This window comes from Vipera berus (genome assembly GCF_964194415.1).
Source record: "Vipera berus genome assembly, chromosome: 1".
Taxonomy (NCBI): Eukaryota; Metazoa; Chordata; class Lepidosauria; order Squamata; family Viperidae; genus Vipera; species Vipera berus.
In genome coordinates this window covers 345,488,944-345,504,619 of record NC_138202.1, presented here as the reverse complement: position 1 = coordinate 345,504,619, position 15,676 = coordinate 345,488,944, and the positions used below count along the sequence as shown (strand labels likewise).

Sequence of the window (15,676 nt, the reverse complement as noted above, 5' to 3'; positions counted from 1 at the left end):
ATCACTGTTACACGTTTCATCCATAATCGCACAGTATCGATGGCCAGGTTGCGGTATTTCGTAATTTTTTCCAGTTCTTTTTCTTTGACTCTGGCATCTCCTGGTACAGCGATATCAATCAACTGTCCGCTTCGGTTCTCTATGACTGCGATATCTGGCATGTTGTGTTCCAAATGGCGATCTGTCTGCATTTGGAAGTCCCACAAGATCTTCACCCTCTCATTCTCGACAACTTTTTCCACCCTATGTTCCCACGACTTTTGGGACACAGGCAAGTTGTATTTTTACATTATTATTATTATTATTATTATTATTATTATTATTATTATTATTATTATTATTATTATTATTATTATTATCTTTTATTATAAAACATGAAACTCGGTCAACTGAACACTCAAATTGACTGGCACTAATGGCTGACACTGGTTGCTGCCAGCATCCTAGGTATCAACCAGGTATCTCCTTAAAATGTAAGATGTTCCGAGTAGCGCAGTTTTTTGTAGCTTTTGTTCTGAGTAGCGCAGTTTTTTGTAGATGATGATGATGATTAGCCTCTCTTGCTACTTGTTTTCGTCTGCCACTACAGTTATTCAGCTCTCTGCTTTCCTACTGGGTACTCAACTCTCTGCTCTTCTACCAGCTACTCAGCTCCCCCTGTTTTTCTCAATGCTGCTGTTCCATTGCCGTTCGGAATCACCAGTCTGTGTTCTGCTGTGCCATTGCTGTTTTCTTGCCAGGTCCCCTCCCATTATTTTCAGTTCATTCTATGTGCTTTGCTGCTTTAAAGATAATAGGTAAAGGTAAAGGTTCCCCCGCACATGTGTGATAGTCGTTTCCAACTCTAGGGGCCGGTGCTCATCTCCGTTTCAAAGCCGAAGAGCCAATGCTTGTCCGAAGATATCTCCATGGTCATGTGGCCGGCATGACTAGACACCAAAGGTGCACGGAACGCTGTTACCTTCCCACCGTAGCGGTCCCTATTTTTCTACTTGCATTTTTACCTGCTTTCGAACTGCTAGGTTGGCAGAAGCTGGGACGAGTAACAGGCGCTCACTCTGCTACGCAGCACTCGGGATTCGACCCGCCAAACTGTCGATCTTCTGATCGACAAGCTCAGCGTCCTAACCTACTGAGCCACCGCGTCCCTTTTTTAAAGATAATAGAGTTGCTTATATAAAGAAAAGCTGAATACTCTCAAGTTGTCATTCTTACTGCTTATAGGCAGCATACAATTTCGGACAAAAAATGTGCATTGGGCACGAGAGATTATTTGGTACCATGTGATTTGTTTAATGACCGTGGCGATTCACTTAACCATCACTGTAAAAAATGCCATAAAATCAGGTCTAATTCATCTTATGACTGCAATGATTTAGGATGAAAATTCCAGTCCAGTTCTCTTTAAGTCAAGGACTGCCTGTATTTATTTTTTTATTATTTTTGTTGATTTTTTAAAAATTGATGTTAGCAACCCAGAGTCAGTCATTTGAGATAGGCAAGAAATAAGTAAATGAGTGAATAAATAAAGGTGGAGTTGGGCAAAATGTATTAGTTCACTTCAGTCTAGAGATGGAGAAGTGGGAGCCAAGCTATTCTCCAAAGCACCTGAAAGCAGGACAAGAAGCAACGGATGGAAACTAGTCAAGGAGAGAAGCAACCTAGAACTAAGGAGAAACTTCCTGACAGTTAGAACAATTAACCAGTGGAACAACCTGCCTCCAGAAGCGGTGAATGCTCCAACACTGGAAGTTTTTAAGAAGAGACTGGCCAGCCATTTGTCTGAAATGGTATAGGGTTTCCTGCCTGAGCAGGGGGTTGGACTAGATGACCTCCAAGGTCCCTTCCAAATTATTATTATTATTATTATTATTATTATTATTATTATTATTATTATTATTATTATTATTATTATTATTATTATTATTACTATTATTATTATTATTATTATTATTATTATTTGGAGCAAGGCAAGAGTCTGGTGCCTATTACTTAGAAAATCAAGCTGTGGGATGCACTAGAGCAGGGATGTCAAACTCAATTTCATTGAGGGCCACATCAGCATTGCAGTTGCCCTTGGCGGGCCGGGTGGGTGTGGCCAGGGTGGGCATGGCCTACTGGGTAGGCATGGCCAGTTCTACATCATTCGCATCAAGGGTGCCAATGGGGGCCTGGGCAGGAGTGGGACAGATCTGAGGGTCTCTGGCAGAAGGAGATGGGACCGGGGCAAGTGCCAAGGCATGGTCCACTGGAGGAGCCTCACTGTTCCTCTCTGGCCTTGGGGGGGGGTTGGATGGTGGCATGGAGGTCAAATGCCCAGCCCAGCCGTCAAGCACCCACGGCACTAAGCCCAGCCCCACTTCCCCAAGGTGGTGCCCAGCTGCACTTACCTCCTCCTCAAGGCTGCTGCTGCTGTGCTTGCTCTCCTTAGCCAGGTTGCTCATGATGGGTACGAGGGCAAAGTCAAGAGGGAGGCCCACTCCCTCTCCATGTGAGGAGACCTGGCTTTGTATCCAAAGCTTCCTTAGCAATAGGATGGGAGACCCCCCCCAGGATAGGCCAGGAGGAGGGGGCAAGGGGATGGTGAAAGGGCAGCAGGGAAGGACTAAGGCAGGATTTCCCTCAGACCCTCCCTCTCCTTCCTTCCTTCCTTCCTTCCTTCCTTCCTTCCTTCCTTCCTTCCTTCCTTCCTTCCTTCCTTCCTTCCTTCCTTCCTTCCTTCCTTCAACAGAGTGGTGGGAAAATATTTGAGATGAGGGAGGGAGAAAAACAGGCAAGAAACACAGCTGGGGAAGTGTCATCCTTCGTGAGGAATGAAGAAATGCACCATCGCCTGGAAGTGGCCAGCACATGGCCCTCGCCTACTTCACATATCCAGCTTGGTAGGCTCTGGGGGAGGGGATAATTTAATAATTTAATTTAATAATTTAATTTGTATACCGCCCTTCTCCCGAAGGACTCAGGGCGGTGAACAGGGCAATACATAATAAAAACAAGATACAAAAATTAAAAAGTAAGTAAATAGCAATGCCCGTAAAATAATACACATTAAAAGTTAAGATCGATTTATAAAAACCCAACCCCATCCCATCAGGCCAGGCCGGATGCCATGAGCAGCATGAGTTGATGTTACCTATGCAGTGCTGCCCAGCCCCCAGCCTGCCCAATTTTGGCAGGCAGCGGTGCACTCTTCTCACAGTGCTGAGAGGCTGAGCCGGGTGGTATGAATCTGAAGAGAAGCGCAACGCAGCCCCTAGCCTGCCCAAAGTAGGCAGGGCCATGTGCTGGCCACTCCCAGGCAATGGTGCATTTCTTCATTCCTCACAAAGGTTGATACCTCCCCAGCGTGTGCTCAGGGGGCAGTGCCGATGCGGCACAGGCGGGTCCCTCACTGTTTCCAGCCGGCCTTGTGGAGCAAAGACTGAATGTATTTCAGCATAGATGACACCATGAAATTGTACACTGGCTTCCGGCTGGCCTGGGCCAGGGCCAAGGCAGCAGGGGCCGTTCCCTCACTGTTTCCAGGATGGCTTCGCGGGCCACATGAAACCACTTCACGGGCCAGATCCGGCCCCCGGGCCTTGTGTTTGACATGTCTATACTAGAGCAGTGATGGTGAACCTTTTAGAGACCAAGTGCCCAAACTGCAACCCAAAACCCACTTATGTATCGTCGGGTGCTGGGTGGGCGTGGCCCATTGGGTGGGTGTGGCTGCAGTGGTAACGGCAGCCTGGGTGGGACTAAAAAGTTCAATCAATCAATTTCAACTTTGTGAGACCTTTTTTTCCCCCGGCGAGAAGTTGAAATTGATTGATTGATTGAACCTCTTTTTTTTTTGCACACAGCAGTGGAGGCCGAAAGCAAAAAGGTTTTATAAAACCCAGCTAAAGGCCTAGGACTGGGGTGATGGCGTGTGTGCCCACAGAGAGGGCTCGGCGTACCACGTGTGGCACGCGTGCCATAGGTTTGCCACCACGGTACTAGAGATTATGAATTTGAAAATTTGTGATTTCTGGAAGCAAGCTGTATAAAAGCATAATAAACAAATAGAATAAACTGAAGCTAGAATTAATATTGTGCTTGCTAATAAAGCTCCTTGTGGAATTTACCAGAGTCTCTGAGTTCAAGTGATGGGAGGCATGAATGGCTGAAGCCTACCCAAAAAACCTCTTGGAATTCCAGGGTAACAAATCACAAATCCACTAGAAGATAATTGACTTAGTGATGCTGTGGAAATCCAGTGGGCAGTACCCAATCAGCACATTTGCTGCATGTGAAAGGATTCTTCAGGAACATCTTGAAGGACCTCCTAAAAAAGCACTGCTGGAAAATGACCTGACTCCTGCACAAAATTGCTACTATGGGAACAAAACCCTTTGCAAAGCACCAATTTGCTAGAACGTCACTTACTCACCGCCAAGTTAGGCAATAAAGCATAGCTTTCCAGATGCTTAGCATCTTATTCAGTGCTTGACCTTCTCCTGGGGTGGCAGAAAACACAGACAATTCAGCTGGATTAGAAACTTTATTGCAAGCAAGAATGAAGTCTTCAAGGTAACAGCTGACTGTTCACAGCAGTATACATAAGCCAGAACCTTAATACATTTATTTCAATGCTCCAGAGTTCAGATTTTTTCCTCTTGCTTTCATCAGTTAACCAATACTTGATGACTTCAAGAGGCTGCGGAGGTACATTTCTATAACAATTCCCTCTAGTCTGAAAATTGCTAGTTCCTTCTCCAGTAGTTTTAACTTTAAAATTATTATGTGTTTTAACCACTCTTCCAAAGGATCTTTCCTGTTATTCTTACTTAGCTTTATCCTTAGATTACAAATAATTTCCTTCTTTCCATCATCTACTTTTCTGATCACCAAACCCACAAATCACAACTTCATTTTTTCTTTTTTCGGCAAAAAACCCATAAGCGATTTCTAGTCACTAATAATATAATTATTGTTCTTTCTCTCTAATTAAACAAATCAAACTAATCAATGTTGGCATCTCTGCTAATTCTGTCCTCTTCACCAACCATCTCTTCCTTGTGGGTATTTCAGTGTCTTTCCATTTTTGTGTATATAATAATCTTATAACAATTGTATATGAAAACAATCTTCTATAACTTTTTAAAACTGTCTATTCATTAGTCCCGAGAAAAGCTCTGTTGCAATTAAATACTATCTTTAAAATTCTTGGTATCACTGTACTTTCTGCTGTTTTGTAGGTCCACCAGACATGATGAAATGACCTCTTCTTTTTTTCTACACCAATGTTTTAAAAAATCTTATGGGGCCCGCCCATGTGGGGCTGACAGATATTCTTTTTAATAAAAATGATACTGCAGGCTGATCATTTGCTTTGAAACATGGCAGTTTCATGTGTTTTAAATTAACTTTAAAGCAAAGGTAAAAAAATGAGATGGAAAAAGGTGTACTTGAGTATTGTGTTGGCACTTTTATTTCTTTTACTTATTAATGCAGACATGTTGATATTTGTGATATGTTATTACAAATCTTTTATTCCAGTGCAGTGTTTCTCAACCTTAGCCACTTTAAAATATCTGGACTTCAACTCCCAGAATTCCCCAGCCAGCTCTGCTAGTTGGGGAATTCTGTGAGTTGAAGTCCATATATCTTTAAACGGCTAAGGTTCAGAAACACTGCTTTAGAGGCTTCTTTCTTTATATTTTACAATATACTTCTTTATTATTTATTCCTTTCTTTATATTTTACAATATATGTTATAATACATTGCAGTCTGCTTCAATATTATTTTTATCCTATGCTTATGCTGTACTTAATTACAAGCTCGTGATGATGTATTATTAGGTATTCATTATTAGTTAGTTATTTAGTTATGTTTAAGGGGAGTTAAAGTGTGATAGAATTTAATGTGTTTTTTTTAGTTAGTTAGCATATTTTAGCTTAACTTTGTAAAAGTTAATACCCTGTATTCAGCTCTGGGAAATGGGGGGGGGGGCGAGGGAAGGTAAGTGGGGGGGAGGGGGAGTGAGCGAGTTTATGTTTTTAAAATGTATTCTAAAACTTTTCAATTAAAAAAAAATTACAAGCTCGTGATAAAATGAGACCAGAATAGTATATTCGGCAACTGCTTAAATTCAGAGTCATATTCTAGTTTTATTACAGTCTTCTATCCCTTCCCTGGATTTCTAGTTTTATTAACTGTAAGCAAATTGGAGATGCACTTTGTCACTTTATAAAGTAGTGATCTCCTATATGTGGATGCTACAAACTTCAACTTCCAGAATTCTCAGCAATGGCTATTCTGGCTGGGGAATTCTGGGAACTGAAGTCCGGAGGATTCTCAGATTTGTAAAAATGGCTGTAAAGTACAGTGCCATCATGGTATATGACGATGTTGACATAGATAATAGATAAGAAAAACTTATTTTATTTGGAAAGAAGGAAGGGTGGAAAAACATATCCACTTTGGAATAACAAATTACAGCAGCCTGATGCAATTAATTAAATTGCTAATTATGGCCTTTCAAAAGATGAAAGGAAATATTAAGAAACTGCCAAAAATATTTATGGATTCAATTGTTCAGTTTACTCTAGGATAAATATGGTAAATTATATATAATTATGCAGACATACAGACTTATAACATAGAAATGTTTAAAGATTTAAAGTCAGTCAAGACTAATTCATCCTAGCCACTTCCATTTAGACCACTCTTGCTAATGCGTTGACTTGTATTCCAGCATGACTTAGGGCTGCAAGTTGAAGGGAGTCACAGAGACTAGAACTGAAATATATTATTGAGACAGGCTATAGCAACAGCAAGTCTGATAATAGATTTTCCCTTTCTTATACTCCAGGAGGTCAGGGGAAAGCCATTCTGAGTCCCTTCCTAATATTTTTCCCTTCTCTCTCAGCTCAAAGCATATTTCTGCATGTTTTATTTTTGTGATGGTTTCTAAAATGGTTTCTCCCAGGTCATTTCCATGGTTCTCTACCTTGCTCCTGGGCAGTCTATAGGTAGGCCTTGACTTATAACCATTTGTAAGTCCTTGACCATTTGAAGTTACAATGGCTCTGAAAAAAAATGTCTTATCACTGTTTTTCACACCACCGCTGCAGCATCCCCCTGGTCAGATGATCAAAATCTAGACATTTGGCAATTAGCATGTATTTATGATAGTCACAGTGTTCTAGGGTTATATGATCACCTTTTGCGACTGTCTGACAAGCAAAGTCAATGGGGGTGGGTAGGGGACAGGTTCAATTAACAACTTAATGTTAAAGGTAAAGGTTCCCCCGCACATGCGTGCTAGTCGTTTCCGACTCTAGGGGCTGGTGCTCATCTCCGTTTCAAAGCCGAAGAGCCAGCGCTTGTCCGAGGACGTCTCCATGGTCATGTGGCCGGCATGACTAGACGCCAAAGGCGCACGGAACGCTGTTACCTTCCCACCATAGTGGTCCCTATTTTTCTACTTGCATTTTTACATGCTTTCGAACTGCTAGGTTGGCAGAGTGAGTGCCTGTTACTCGTCCCAGCTTCTGCCAACCTAGCCAACCTAATGTTACCCTGTACTAAAATGGGTGGCCAACAAATGCTATGAATAAATAAAGTTAGTGTTACTTAATAACTGCAATGATTCACATAACTGTAACAAGAAAGGTTGTAAAATGGGGCAAAAGAACTCAATCACTGTCTTGCTTAGCAGCAAAAAATTTAAGTTCAATTGGGGTCATAAGCTGAGGACTATCTGTGTTGGGGAACTCCTGAATAGATTCTAAAATATAAGTAGCCCCTCTAGCTATGATTGGTGACTTAGCAACCATTCAAAGTTACAACAGACCTCAAAAAAGGGAGTTACATCCCAGATACAATGTTCTGACCACTGTCCCCCTGGCTGCAATCACATGACTGATTTTGGGTGCTTGGCAATTAGCCCGCGTTTGCAGTGCTTTATGCTTTATGATTATGTGACCACAGTTTACAACATTTTTGCCAGAAACCAGCATTTACTTCTGCTTTCTAGCAAAAACTGTTCCATAGAAAACTGTGGGTTTGCTTAACGACCATCGTGTCCACTTAACAACCATGACATTCACATAATAACTGCCACAAAAAAGGTTGTGAAATCAGGTAGGGTCGTTGGTTACCCACTTTACGACTATCACAAATTATGACCAAACATGTAGTCTCAATTATGGTTGTACGTAAGTCAAGAACTACCTGCATATAGAATGTATTCTATATTCTGTGTTCCAGGGATCAATATAATAATATAATAAATGTAATCTAATTAGCATAACATAATATAACATCACAACATAAAACATAACATAGAAAAATATTGTCCCTTAGTTCTAGGAACAAGAAATAAACTAGAAATAGAACTATACCTCCCAGTTCCCAGAGAAACCATGATAGCCCTTCCTGTTAGGGTGAATTGGTAGGTAAAGGTAAAGTTTCCCCCGCACATGTGTGCTAGTCATTTCTGACTCTAGGGGCCGGTGCTCATCTCCATTTCAAAGCCGAAGAGCCAGCGCTTGTCCGAGGATGTCTCCGTGGTCATGTGGCCGGCATGACTAGACGCCAAAGGCGCACGGAACGCTATTACCTTCCCACCGTAGTGGTCCCTATTTTTCTACTTGCATTTTTACGTGCTTTCGAACTGCTAGGTTGGCAGAAGCTGGGACGAGTAACAGGCGCTCACTCTGTTACGCGGCACTCGGGATTCGACCCACCAAACTGCCGACCTTCTGATCGACAAGCTCAGCGTCCTAACCCAATGGTAGGCAGCTTTAAATAATGATATCGAAACCAGTCCAGTACTTGGGTTCTAATTACCACGCAGAGAGAACACCTCAAACTGCAGTTTTGTGGCTCACTGGCTCATGATATGCAATAACTCTGAAGAAAATTGAGGGGGACATAGTTTGAGCCCCAACAGCTTTTTTACTGTCAAAAAGCGTGCCACGTTTCTTTAATATAGATCAACAGCTTCTGACTCATAGACCTAATCTGGCCTGCAGGACCTTCGGTGGAGAACTCTCCTGTTAAATGAGTTCAAGTGATTAAGTTCAAGAGCTTCCATTTCACTGAAAGAGGTACTATCAGCTGCTGCCGCCACCACTCCAGATAAACGAGACAGGAAACACAACTAGATGAGCTAAATCTATTTTATTAACAGAAAGTCTGAAAGTACAAACCTCTCACCCCAACTCTGCTGGGTCCAGTGGTGGGATTCAGCCGGTTCGCACCACTTCGGCAGAACCGGTAGCTAATTTTTTTTGTTGCCCAGGCCCGGAATGGACTTCCGGGAGCGGCATCCACACAGAGAACCAGTTGTTCGCGTATTTGAATCCCACCACTGGCTGGGTCCATTTGTGGGAATCTTTTCTAGGTTTGTTTCTCTAACCATTAAGCCACCGGGGGCTCCTGCCCCTCTTATCTGATTGTTTCCTAGGCAGCAACTCTTCCCCAAAATCAGCCAGGCGTTCCATTACAGGTATGTATGTAGGGGAAGCGATTCAGAAGAGGAGGCTTCCCTTTCTGAAAAAAAACCCCTGCTGTTCCCTCCCTTTATCTCTGACATCACCTGGTTTACCAAGGGCTTGGATAAATTGGGGTTTTTTCCCCCAATGGATTAGTTCCCAGCCTTTTTTCGTCTGTGGGTTTAAGATACTGCACCGGAAGAGCTGCCTTTGAAACCAAGAACCTGAGGCAAGTCAGGAATTAATTAAGTGCCAGGGGCACTAGGCTCCGTTGTTATGGATAGCCTCTGCAAGGAGAGGGTAAAACGGTATCTATCAGAGGGCTTACCGGTCCTCTCTGACAGATGCGTTCTGCCAAGCTCACATACTGCTTAATGGGAGAATATAGCTGTGATTTTTGATGAATGGAAAATGGAATCATAATTGTTAGCATGAGGCCAATTCATCAACACGCCTACAAAATAATCTGCCTTTTCAGTACTGTACTGTCCTCAATTTATGAGCACAATTGGGACCAGAAATTCCATTGCTAAGCAAGACAGTTGTTAAATGAGTTGTGCCAGGTTTTACATGTCTTGCCATGCCTGTTAAGTAAATCATTGTAGCTGTTAAGTTAATCACATGGTTGTTAAGTGAATCCGGCTTCCCCCATTGACTTTGCTTGATGGAAGACATCTGGGAAGGTCGCCAATGGTGATCAGATGATCCCAGGACACTGCAACCATCCTAAATACATGTCGGTTGCCAAGCTCCCAAATTTTGATCATGTGACCATGGGAATACTGAAAAGCTCATAAGTAAGTCACTTTTGTCAAATTGCTAGTAGTTTAGAGTTGCATCAGACAACTTTGAAGGAATGGTGAGCTACAGTAGATGGAAGGAAAAAAGCAGTGCTGAAGTAGTGGTGAAGAGAAAAAATATTTGCAGAACACATTAATCAAGGGGAGAAGCAACCTAGAACTAAGGAGGAGTAATTTCCTGACAGAACAATTAATCAATGGAATGACTTGGCTCCAGAAGTTGTGGGTGTTCCAACAGTGGAGTTTTAAAAGAGATTGGACAGGTATTTGTCTGAAATGGTATAGGGCTTCCTGCTTGAGCAGGGAGTTGGACTAGAAGACCTCCAAGGTCCCTTTCAACTCTTGTTATTCTGTTGCTTAACAAAGTCAGTTCTAAACTTAGTGGATGCATTCACATGCAACATGCTATGCTTTTAATTTCATTAGTTTTGAGAAGACCTACAAGTTGTACAAACCTATATGGTTTAGACAGGTTCAGTGCATTAGCCCTGTTATCTGCTGTTTAAATCATAGCTTGTTTAATCCTATAGAACAACAACACAACTACTTAAGTTCATCCATGCTGCTCAAAAATATGACTTTCAAACTGCAATAGCTGAGTTTACAAAATAAACCAGATAGGAATGCGTGAAGCTGGATTCCCATTACCCTAATCCATGTTTATTTTAACTATGGTTTGATAAGATTGGTTGAGTTCACACATACCACAAATCATGGTTTAGATTCACAAGACACATGAAACTGCAAAACCATGGTTATTAGAAACCATGGTTTAACACAGCTTATAAACTCTGCCACTGTGATCCTACCGAAAATTGGAACTCAGAATGGTTCTCCTTAGGATAGGCCTTGTCCAAGGACTGTGCCTGAACATCCAGTTTATCATTTTGTTTCATTTTTCTTTTCATAACTTTTCTCAGTATATATTTTTCTTCCAAAAAAAAAATACAGCCATTTGAGTCAGCAAAGGCTCTCCAATTTCACTGAAGTGACCTGTTTGAGTTATTTGGGGAAAAGGAACACTTGTGTAATTGAAATCTTCACTGTTCCGGCACAACTATTAACCAATTCCGCAGGGAGCTCCCTTAATTTACCCTTCTGCAGTATTTAATTCATTGGAGACTTCTCAAACACTTCTTAATTAGGTCTTTAAAAATAAGGCAGAGATGTGCAGAGTGTTCTTGGAGAGTAAGTGCCAGACTTGTTCTGCAGAAGAGGCTGGACTTTCTTCCTCCATCCCCAGATTCCTTCTGCCCTATTGCTCCTCTGGTCCTTTCCTATTTCACTCTGCAAAAGAACGCTGGGGAACTTTAAAATACAGAGTAGTTTGACTAGGAAAGGGCAGCTGGATGAATCAGAATTTTAATAAAACTAGCAACAACAAAGTAGAGCTGGCATACCCCTGAATGTACCCATGGATAGTAATAGAAAGGTTAATTTAACGCAATGGTTCTGAAATTAAAATCTTAATGGAAAAGAGATCAGAATTTGTGAGGGTCATACACACTTATGGAGGCACTGCTGCCTTCAGCTCCTTGTCTCTTCTGCCTAAATTGGCCAGAAATGAAACTGGCTTAAGATTTTAACACTTCCTGTGTTTTGGTCATGGTGATGGCAACGTGCTCTGTCTATATTGGAGTTAATGCAGTTCTCAATTGGTGGGTTCCCAATTACTGGCAGTCCTCAAGTTACAAGGCAACTCAGTGCCTGTTCGAAGTTACAATGGCACTGAAAAAAATGACTTATAACCTTTTTTCACGCTTACAACCATTGCAGCATCCTCACAGTCACAGACTCATCTAAATCTGGGTCTGGAGTCACAACAGAAAATAAACACTTTCCAAATTTGCAATAGTGGCAAATATCTGTCCATATTTTTATATGAACTTTTCAGTAGGAGATTGTTTCATGGCTCTGCAGTATTAGATGTTTCAGAAAGATGCCAGGATAGCTTAGCACTAAATCCAAAAATCCTTTGGGACAAATACTGGAAGTAGTGAGAATCCTCATAAGAAAACCAACACCCTTCACCATTTCATGTCAAAAGCTTCTTCTATCCATCTTCATGAAGTGCAACAGTAACGCATCTGGATGGCTGTTGTTTTTCTGTATTGCCTTATGGACCACAAGATATAAAACAGATTTATGGAGCCCAAAGTCTGAACATAAAACATTGCTTGTGAGTCATCAGTCTGCAAACACTGGAAAGATAAAACCTTATTCTGTTCTATGGCTAGATTTCAGTCTAGTGCACCATTTGTCCACTGATTGATTGATTGATTGTATTTTTATCCTGCCATTCTTCCAATGTAAAACTGGATGATATAAATATTTTTGTGCACCACCCTTGTTCCTAGTTTGCAAGATGCAAAAGTGGTGTTCAAAAATAAATTTAAACACTGAATACAATATAATTAAAAGAATAAAAGTCAGACATTAACATATTACCATTCAGGGTAACAAACATTAGCCAACTTGCTTCTACGGACCTAAAATGCCTGAAGAAACATTAGGTAATGATGTGATTCTGAAGAGAGGCTGAGATGATAAAATAATCCTTGCCCTGCCACTAATGACAAAAGTCTACAGGTAGTCCTTGACTTACAGCCATTTGTTTAGTAAACATTCGAAGTTACAATGGCACTAACAAAAGTGACTTATGACTGTTCCTCACACTTATGGCTGTTGTAGATTCATGTGGTCAAAATTCAGGCACTTGGCAAGCAGCATGCATTTATGACAGTTGCAGCATCCCAGGATCATGTGACCACCATTTGCGATCTTCCTAGCAGGCTTCTAACAGGTAAAGTCAAGGGGGACAGCTGGATTTGTTTAATGACCACATGATTCACTTAACAGCCATTGCAAAGAAAGGTTATGAAGTTGAGCATGACACCCTTAACAAACCCCTTGGTTGGCAGTGGAAATTCTGGTCCCAATTGTGGAACAGGTCATAAATCAAGGACTACCTGTATTACATTTTTTCCCTTTTTTTTGACAAGTTGATAAGGAGGAAAGATTTTGTTCGCAAAGGATTCATCGCAAAATACACAAACATGTTCTCCACATAGCTAGAGTCCCAGCAGGAGGAACAACCATTTTACTGTATTCCAAATTTAAACAGAAGACAAACGACATCCCATTGTTTCAACTGGTTCACAATGTTTATGTTGTATATACAGAAAGAGCCTTTGCTTGATAGATCTGCCTTCTGCCCCCCACTAGATTCCTAGGCAGGCTCAAATGGCTATTCAAAGATGAAGAAATTGGAGCACATTTTCAGTGCCAATCTAAGAAGTCGATCACGGAAGCGTTGCTGCTGTCACCATCCACTTAACATGGAGGATGTGTCATTTTCAGGCCTTCTCCTTCTTTGCAAGAAAGGAAGTGGGAATTGAGGTAGAAAGGTCAGGTTGCCTTTCTCCTTGAAAGTCATAGCTTTTGTTCTCAATGCCTGAAACAAGAGGTTCCAAGAAGAGTCAAAAATAAGTGAAAAACAAAGAAAAGACCTAAACTGCCATTTCTTTACAAGTCTGTCTCAAAAGTACTCCAAACTTCAAAGGGCCCAAAACCTCATTATAAATGCAGCCAATAGAAAAGAGCTGCCATTGGAGCATGTCCAGTTTACAAAATGGTTGCCACAGTAGAAGTGGCTGATTGAAAAACCACCATACTGAAGAACAATTGAAGAAAGGTGTTTATTATCAACTCACTGCTTGAAAGAACTGTTTGGGCTAGTAGTGGTTAAGGCACCAGGTTAGAAAGCAGGCAATCGTGAGTTCAAGTTTCTCCTTAGCTATGAAAGCCAGCTGGCTGATTTAGGGCCAGTCACTCTCTCTCAACCCAACTCACCTACCTGACAGAGTTGTTGTTGTGGGGAAAATAGAGGGAGGAAGAAGATGTGTGGGATATGTTTGTGCCTTGAGTTATTTGAAAAAATAATGGTGGGGTAGAAATAGATAGATAGATAGATAGATAGATAGATAGATAGATAGATAGATAGATAGATAGATAGATAGATAGATAGGTAGGTAGGTAGGTAGGTAGGTAGGTAGGTAGATAGATAGATAGATAGATAGATAGATAGATAGATAGATAGATAGATAGATAGATAGATAGATAGATAGATAGATAGATAGATAGATAGATAGATAGATAGATAGATAGATAGATAGATAGCCCACGCCATCTTTGGGGATGATGGCAAATGACATCACACATTTGATGACATCTCATAAAAGATATGGGTTATATTGTCTGGCTGACGTTATCATGGCTTGTAACCGACGCCTATATGTTCACTTTAGTCTTTTCCTTAAGGCAAGTATGCACATTTACAAAAACCACAGCATCCCCTCACCATTTTTATTTTGTAACAATACTTGTGGCAGTTATGTGAAATCCAAGGCCATTCTGAGAAATAAATTTGGGGTTTGGAAGCTGATGATCTGCATCTTGCTGTATAATTTCAAATTAAAACAAGCTTTAATTTGAAAAAAAACCAAAAAAAGTGGAAAGAGGCAGGTATGTACCAGTATAGACATGTGTGAGCAGTTGGTGCCTCATGGGTGCCACAACAGGGATCCCAGTAGTCATTTATTTTTAAGTTGCTTCTGGTTTTTAATATAGTGCTAAAATAACTTCATCATTTCCACTTAATAAAAGATTTGTACTCCCTCAAAATGGGGAGTCATTTCTTTTTGCAGCTAATTTCTCTGAAGTGATTTTGGAGGGCAGCTTGACTTCTTTTTTTAAACGAGGCAAGCAAAGATTTTGAAATTAATGTAATGCCTAAAATACATTCCTACTGGAAATACTAACAATTACGGCCCTTGGCAGGTCCTCCTGCCCTGTTTCCTGAGTGACAAGGCCCGTGGGAAACCATAGACTCAGCCTTAGACTCGGGGGTCTCGTTGTCTGGGTAACCTGCTGAATGTCGCATGAAGGAAGGCTCAAAATTCCCTTGCCCATTTCATAAAAATAAAAGGAGCTGCAAGAACATAGCCTCCATCTTCAGCCTCGGGTACATTTGCTTCCACAGAAAAATCTGGACTGGAAAATCAGGCCTCTCTTTTGTCAAAAGACACAATGCTGTTTATTGCTTGGGCGAAAGACCATTTCAGACAAACACAAGTGCTTTTCTGCAATAGATTACAAACAGAAGGAATTCCCTAAGCCAGAGTGCCTTGCTGTTCACATCTGTGTTCTTCTCTACCAAGAAACAAAAAGGGTTCTTCTGCCCATCTTCAAATTTAACTTCTAGAGATTTTGAGGAAGGAAATTCAACCCGATTATATTTTATACGAGGGCAGTTCGGAAATAATCCTCTGTTTGGTTATCAATGACAGACACTCGCAGATACAGAACTTTTATTATACATATTAGAAAACTACTACATTATATTACTT

The 15,676-nt window shown here is 41.2% G+C and overlaps 1 protein-coding gene across 1 annotated transcript in view; it reads right to left on the bottom strand.

Annotated features, from left to right (window-relative positions):
- Nucleotides 1–12,677: 12,677 nt before the first annotated feature.
- The window catches only part of LOC308666850 (protein spinster homolog 3-like), a 33,788-nt gene continuing 30,789 nt past the window's right edge, over nt 12,678–15,676 (bottom strand). The window contains exon 12 of the mRNA XM_081325823.1: nt 12,678–13,722. Within this exon, the coding sequence (XP_081181949.1) occupies nt 13,625–13,722 (98 nt within the window). The 3' untranslated portion in view covers nt 12,678–13,624. The remainder of the gene's footprint in view (nt 13,723–15,676) is intronic.